Source organism: Corylus avellana, chromosome ca2 (genome assembly GCF_901000735.1).
Source record: "Corylus avellana chromosome ca2, CavTom2PMs-1.0".
Lineage (NCBI taxonomy): Eukaryota > Viridiplantae > Streptophyta > Magnoliopsida > Fagales > Betulaceae > Corylus > Corylus avellana.
Window position 1 is genome coordinate 43,644,151 of NC_081542.1, and position 7,949 is coordinate 43,652,099.

Here is a 7,949-nt window from a genome sequence, read left to right on the forward strand (position 1 = left end):
TTAATAAAACAAAAACAATCTTGTAAACTTGTTAAAATTTAGAAATTTTATTTTATTTTATTTATTTATTTTTTTTTTATGACTATTCTATACGGGTATAACCATAATAGTAACTAGCAACAATTATGGTCACTGAAAATTTATGGAAATAATTTTTATTTTTATTTAAAAATTATTCTTCGCACTTATGGCTCATACATTTTTTTTCCAACCGATATATTTTTGTAGTGAAACATATAACACATTTTAGGTCAAGGACCAAATAATAGCCTTTCAACAGTACTTCAATTATTATTCTGGTGGAGACCAACAAGTACTTCCACGTCAAGATTTTTCACGAATTTTATTGCCGCATAGGAAAATAAATATTTAAAAATAAATACTTAAAAATATGTATAACATTTTATGCCCCCTAAAAATCTTAACTATTATTGTTAGCCGTAGCTATGGTTGTTACGTATGCCAGCCATCGCCATCAGCTGCCCGGAACCCTAGTTACCATAGCTTGGATTGGGTCTAGCAGTTTTGTGGTAGGCTGGAGCTTGGGCAGTGGGATCCGGCTTCTATGCGGTAGTGAAAACTACCGCATAGATGCTGTTATAGGAAACGGTACCGTTTTGATTAAAAAGCAAGTCACTTTTATGAAACCCACTACGTGAGTTCACGCTGTCACAGACGGCAAGTATTTGAAACGTCACACAGCAACACAGCAACTCCATTTGTGTTAAGGAGAAAGGAAGGGGTGGAAGGAGAAGAAGATACATGATCTCTCCGGTAGACTGGTTCGGCTGTTGCATCACATCGAACTTGGGTTAAACATCAGAGCTGCGGCAAACGGAAACATGGGCAACTAAGTTTCAACAATTCTACTGAAGCACCATTTTGGTATTTTCTGAAACTTGCTATAATTTCCAAAGAAACTACCCTCCCCCAAGTCATGCCAGGGCAAATTGCTTTCTCGCAAGCTGTAACTACTATACTTGAGGCAAACAACTTTTGCAAGTATCTTTGAAAATTCTCCTCCCTTTTCAGCATTGATAAATATCTTTGACATGAGAAGCTGCACCCTCTTGACCTTCAGAAGAAATCTGTAACAGACAGAATCTCTGATGCCACGTTCACGACATGCCTCAAGCTTTCCCATGGCTGCTAGCACTCGGGCCTGTAAACATTAGGCTGAACAATCAACCAAGCTCCTGGGTTGGACCTGGCCACCCAATCACAACCTGTTGATGGCACAAAATGGAGTTGTTATGAAGCCTACTGCAACAGCCGAACCAGTCTACCGGAGAGATCATGTATCTTCTCCTTCCACCCCTTCCTTTCTCTTTAACACAAATGGAGTTGCTGTGTTGCTGTGTGACGTTTCAAATACTTGCTGTCTGTGACAGCGTGAACTCACGTAGTGGGTTTCATAAAAGTGACCTACTTTTTAATCAAAACGGTACAGTTTCCTATAACAGCATCTATGCGGTAGTTTTCACTACCGCATAGAAGCCGGATCCTGGGCGGTGTGGCGTCCTATCTATTGGTGGTGTGCATACTGGTCAGGCGGTGGCTTTGAAAGGAATCTGACGGTGGCATTAGGCTAAAGAGTTGGTGGAGCATTTTTGTTGATTGGTTTTTTTTTTTTTTTTCTTCATAAGATTTTGTGCATTCATAGTTATTGTAATTAGTGTTTTTAAATGATGTGTCAACATCTCATTTAAAACTATAAAACCTTACTTTTACTGCCTATCAAAAAAATAAAGTTCAAAAAGAAAAGAAGATAGATGTGTATATATATATATCAATCCTCTCGTAAAAAGCCACAACAAAATGTCTTTCTTATTCCTATATATAGTAGAAAGGTACAATTAATTTCATGAAACAAGAGGACACAACAACACATGAAAACCAAACACACCAAACATACATGCTCTTCTGACATAACACTCAGTCAGGACATAGACACCAAACAATCCCACAAGACCATTTACTCTATTCCAAACGAAATATCTTCCTCAAATTCAAGGCATACTCATAAACCTTCTTCTCGTCAGGAAGAGATTTGGCGACACTATCCTTCTGCAAGCATCTCTTAGCCCATTCAATGATCTTGGGGAACTCTGCCTCTATGCTAAATTTTCCAAAAGTCTCACACACATAGAACCAGCTGTATAAACTGATGAGAGCAATGTCGACAAACCCAAATATTTCACCCCCAAAGTAAGGCTTCTTGCCAAGCTCCCCCTCCAATGTCTTAAAGCTTTCAAAGAAATCCGTCCTTGCTGCCTCCAGCTGCTCTTCTCCTTTTTCGAACAATAAGCTCCTCAAAGATTTGCACACCTGCATTTTGCACTCCCATTACATTATAATTATAGTTTCGCACTATTCATAAAATCTCATAAAGTTTGGCCAAATACATAGTAGAGTCATCATTGCTAAATGAATCTTTCCTATGAAATAGTAAATTCTAATAAGTAATCTAATTATTCAAATATCTTTTTTTTAAAAAATTTCTTAAATAATTTCATAGTGTAATTAATAAAATTTTATTCATTATTGTTACAAACTAATGTGCTTTGACTTGTCAACTTTTTTCTTTGGTTGTGTTTATTAAACTCTAGTATGTAGTCGGTGAAATTGTGTGTGTTGTGAAGCCACGTGTGTGGTTGTAGAACTCTTTTTGTAAAAGGTTTCTTTTATCTTTTGTATTGTGTAGCTGCAGAAAAATGAAAATGTAAGAAGTAAAGAAATTCTTAATGAAATAATAAATTGCGGAACAATAAAATAAGACACAAGATTTTACGTGGTTTGATGACTTTGGTCTATGATCTATGTTTACAGATAAAGCCCAAAGGCTACATTATATTCTTATTGAATGATTGTTTACAATACAGAATGCTCTATTTATAGAGCTTATACATAAATGTAATCTTAATCAAATCCCCTAATTTAGGGTGATCAAATTATAATCAAATCCTTAAATTAGGCTAATCTAATCTTCATTAATCATAATCAAATCCCTAATTTTAGGGTCATTCAAATATACTCAAACAAGAAGAAAAAGAAAAATAGAAGAAAGAGCCGAGTCCCTTGCAGAAAATTGTTCCTCCTCTCCCTGTTTTTTCCCCTGTTTTTCTCTTGCCTTTTACTCATTTTCTGCAGCAAGTTATTCTTCTTATTCTCTTGTGTTTTCCTTGTTTAATCTACTGCCCTTGGAGTATGTCTTGTTGGAAAATCCAGCCAACAATTATTTTTAATTAATAGCTTAGATCTTGTTATTCCCCATAGAAATAAAGTTTTTAAATTATAATCATTAAAATTAAATAGTCCAGATCTAATTATCCCAAATACAACAAAAACGTAAGAAACAGAGAGTTGAAATTTTAACGGAGGCAACTATATATTGAGATGTTTTATGACTCTACAAATTAATCAATGAAAATAAATAAACAAAAATATTTTGAGCTGCTACTACTTTGGGATTAGTTTCTTTGGTTTGAAAAAATCAAAATAACATTAGAAGAAGAAAAAAAAAGAAAATTGCAGAGAAGGTAAGACTATATACGTACTTTCTTATCAATGAAATCAGCCCAGAACCTGGCTTGAGCTCTCTGGTAAGGATCAGAGGGCAGCAGTGGACACCTGTCGTTCCAGACCTCGTCAATGTACTGAACGATGATGAGGGACTCGCAGACCGGTTTACCGTTGTGGATGAGAACCGGGATCTTCTTGTGAACCGGGTTCATCTTGAGAAGCAGATCGCTCTTGTTCCACAAGTCCTCCTCCTTATGCTCGTATTTGATCCCCTTCTCCGCCAGCGCGATACTCGCCCTCATCCCAAACATGCTGGGCCAGAAACCCAGCAGAACCACCTCGTCCGCCATTGTCACAAGCCTCAACAAGATTGAAGCAACGCAACTTGGGAGGGAAGAAAAGTGGGATGTATAGAGAGGAGCCAAAAAGATGTGTGACGCGACAGTGAAGGTGGGTTTCTAACTTGTGTCGCTTTCTATGCATTTTCTTTCCCATGAATGGGTGGCTTTTCTACTTTGTTCCCAAGTCCTGAAAAAGATGGTGGTTTCCGCGTTTGGCAAATGCAACACGTAAGCCGGCGGCTGGCGGGCTATGAATTTATTTCATTTTCGATGATGTTGTACAGCTTGTGCTATATTATATTGTAAAATATATATGTAAGCCTAACATTTCTCATAGATTTTGAGCTTATCCACTTCTTTAAAGCATTTTAGCTGTCTCGCCATTTTAACAATTCATTTTTATAATTTTACTTAAATATTTTTTTTTCTCAAAAATTTCTTTATTCTTTCTTTAACTTTTATAATTTTGAATGTTTGTATTTTTTTAATTGTCATATTTTTTAATATTTTCCTTATTCTTATGATAATATTTTTAAAATCTTGTATTTTTCCTAATGATCATATTTTTTAATTTTGTCTTATCTAAGGGTCATATATATATATATATATATATATATATATAAATCCTCTCGTAAAAAGGCACTTTGTAACAAAGTGTCTTTCTTATTCCTATGAGGAATGCAACAATGCATTCTAGCAATCATCTACCCACCATCTCTTCACTTTAGCATTTTGATAAAATGCTAAAAAGCATTCCTCTATTCCAATAGTGGAAAGGTACAATTTCATCACCAAAGAAGACACGTATAACAACACATGAACCAAAGACAAATGCCAAGTTAGTTATGGCGAAACCATTGCTTTTGTCCAAAAGGGTGGTTCGACCTCTTCCTAAAATCAGATTTGGGGTCGTCAAATTAATCACCCCCTATGAACCATATATTCCCAAATCAGACAAACCACCCCTTTCTTATGTGTTGTAGTATACATTTTGGGTTATCGTTGCACTCTAAATAGTGTCCACGAGCTCTATCTGTTGTTCTTTATCGCTTCCCAGTCCTATTCTCCTTCGACTAAGCTTTTCTGCAGCTAAATTTTATTAGAAATGGGTCTCGGGCCTAACTCAACCCAAAAGCTAGTTCAAGAGTTGAGGTTTCCCCTCACTCTTATAAATGACCCATCTCTTTAATACCCAAGCAATGTGGGACTTCCAACACGCCCCCTCACGTGTGGCGGGAAGACATTTAAGCCAACACGTGCAACAATGGGTGACGGTGGGCCACATCCAATTGAACTTGGCTCTGATCTTGTCCACAGGACATGTGAGATTATTTCTCAACACCCTCCCTCACGTGCAGACCGATATTTTTCCTGGTCCTTGTCATGGGATAAGTAGTGTGGGCGGCCCCCATTCGTCCTGTGATAGGCTTTGATGTCCTCTAACTGTAGAATGTGATGAAGGAAAGGTCAACAAACCCAAATGTTTCACCCCCGAAGTAAGGCTTTTCCTCTCCAATGTCTTAAATATTTCCAAGAGTTCCTTCTTTGCTGTCTCCTGCTCTTCTCCTTTTGTGGCCCATAACTTCCTTCCGTCTCCATACACCTGCATTTTGCACTCGCGCATGAAGTGGTCAAATACATAGTTATAATAAATAATCTAATTATTCAAATATCATAATTTTTTAAAAATTTCTTAAGATCTATTTTAGATCTTATTATCCTACGTACAAATAAATTCTTGAAATTCTAAGCATTATATATTTTTAATTAAATAGAAATATATATTTTTAATTAGTCGTTTGGGGGTGGTTCGGCCATCCCAAGTTGCAAAATGGGGGTGGCCGAAACCACCCCCAAGGCAGTTGGGGGTGGCGCGTTTGGCCTGGGGTGGTTTCAACCACTCCAGGCCAACCAATCTGGTGATGGTTTAGCCACCCCAAAAGACCCGTAAAAAAAAAAAAGGGTTAAATACCTAATACCCCTTGGGGCTTACAAACTTTATTTTTACCTCCTTGTGGTTTCATTTTTATCACAGGAGGTCCCTGTGGTTTTAATAAATGACCAAGTTAATTCATCCGTTAGTTGACCGTGAGGAATTTCACGTGGACCAATCAGATGCTGACAAGTGGCACTACTTAATTTTTTTTAAATAAAAAAAAATGTATTTTTTTTTAAATACATTTTTTTTAAAAAAAAATTAAGTAGTGCCACGTGTCGGCATCTAATTGGTCTATGTGGAATTCCTAACGGTCAACTAACGGATGGACTAACTTGATTATTTATTAAAACCACAAGGACCTCCTGTGATAATAATGAAACCACAGGGGGGTAAAAATAAAGTTTGTAAATCCCAAGGGTATTAGGTATTTAACCCAAAAAAAAATAAATAAAAGGGTTGGGCCATGCCACCCCCAAATCGGCTGGTGGCCGAAACCACCCCCAGGCCAAATGGGGGCGGCCAAAACCACCCCCATTTTGCAACTTGGTATGGCTTCTGGACACCCTTTTTTCAAACAATTTTCTTTTTTTTTTAAAAAAAAAGTAATTTAATTTACTTTTTTTTTTTAATGTTTTTAATTTTTTTAAAAAATTATTATTTTTTTATTTATTTTTAATTAAGTATATAGACACGTGTCAAGTTTTTAGGGGCGCTAACGTAAGTTTTCGTCAAATTTTGAACGAAAATTAGACAAAGGTATCATCTTCGTCTTTATGTACCCGAAGTGCCGCATGTGATAAAACTAAACCTTATAGGATAAAAAATAAAATTGTTAAACCATTTGAATTAAAAAGGTATTTAACCATTATTTTTAATTAAATAGCTAGCCTCAGATGTTAGAGATTTGCTATAATTCATTCTCCCAACCATCTTTCCTCTTTCAACATCTTGATTTTCTGAAAAAAAAAAAAAAAAAAAAAAAAGAGGGAGAGAGGAGATGGTGGGAAGATGGGTGGAAGAATGCAAAAAAGCATTTGCCCAGATCTTATTATTCCAAATGCAACCAAAAAACATTGTTGAAGGAGATGTAAGTAGTGTTTTTCTATGATTCTTTAATATGATAGTTCTTTAAATTAAGAAATCTTGTCAATCTAACCCAATAAGCCTAGCTTGTTATACATACACAAAAAAAAAAAAGAAAAAAAGAAAAAAAGGAAAAAAAATACCCATGAAAAAGAAAAGAAAATTGCCGAGACGGAGTACTACCTTCCTATCAACGAAGTCAGCCCAGAACCTGGCATGAGCTCTCTGGTAAGCATCAGAGGGAAGCAACGGAGACTTGTGGTTCCAGTCCTCGTCAATGTACTGAACGATGATGAGGGACTCACAGACCGATTTCCCGTTGTGGATGAGAACCGGAATCTGCTTGTGAACCGGGTTCATCTTGAGAAGCAGCTCGCTATTGTTCCTCAGGTCCTCCTCCGTGTACTGGTACTTGATCCCCTTTTCAGCCAACGCGATCCTGACCCTCATCCCAAACATGCTGGGCCAGAAATCCAGCAGAACCACCTCGTCCGCCATTGTCAAGCAATGAAGTAACTTGGGGAGTAAAGAAAAGTGGGATAGTCTATAGAGGCAGCCAGCAAAAAAGATGTGGGAGTGGGACGGTCCTCGGAGTATGCGCTCGGTTGTGTCAGGCTTTTACTTATATAAAATCAAGGGTTTTGTCACAAGCTGTGAAGAGTGGCAGATATAAGAAGCTGATGATGTGCTGAGCTGGATGATGATGTGCTGAGATAGCAAGGTGTGAAGATAATTCCACGTGCAGTAGCTTTCAGAGAGGAGTAGTAGTTAAGTCTGTTAGATGTTAGAAGGAAGTTGTAAGACAGTTAAGAGGTTGTAAGCTTGTAAGAAAATTATAAGTAGTTCTCTCTTCATTTTGTAAAGTTAGCTTTTGGATGGTTGTAAGTTCATTCTAAACTTGGAGGTAGAACATCCTTGAAATGTTCATGGAGGTTAAGCAATCCTCGAAATTGCTTGTTCAATAAAGATCTTCCCAATTCTTTCTCTTTTGCATTCTTTTACTTTCTTTCTCTCTTATTACAAGCTCAATTACAGTGCACTCATCATCAGCACTGTAACAAGTT

The 7,949-nt window shown here is 36.9% G+C and overlaps 1 protein-coding gene and 1 pseudogene across 1 annotated transcript; both read right to left on the reverse strand.

Moving 5' to 3' along the window:
* Nucleotides 1-1,801: 1,801 nt before the first annotated feature.
* On the reverse strand, nucleotides 1,802-4,089 carry LOC132170719 (probable glutathione S-transferase). The gene is made up of 2 exons (XM_059581806.1): nucleotides 3,558-4,089; nucleotides 1,802-2,328 (listed from the first exon to the last, which is right to left on the reverse strand). Exons 1-2 carry the CDS (start codon nucleotides 3,870-3,872, stop codon nucleotides 1,981-1,983), a joined length of 663 nt encoding a protein of 220 aa, XP_059437789.1. The 5' UTR covers nucleotides 3,873-4,089; the 3' UTR covers nucleotides 1,802-1,980.
* Nucleotides 4,090-5,302: 1,213 nt separating this feature from the next.
* LOC132169880 (glutathione S-transferase U19-like) lies at nucleotides 5,303-7,447 on the reverse strand (annotated as a pseudogene).
* Nucleotides 7,448-7,949: the final 502 nt, after the last annotated feature.

Coding starts and splice junctions, on each gene's coding strand:
- LOC132170719 (XM_059581806.1), bottom strand. CDS start 3,872: ATGGCGGACGAGGTGGTTCTGCTGGGTTTCTGGCCCAGCATGTTTGGG. Junction 2,329..3,557: donor CTGATTTCATTGATAAGAAA/GTACGTATATAG, acceptor TGCAAAATGCAG/GTGTGCAAATCTTTGAGGAG.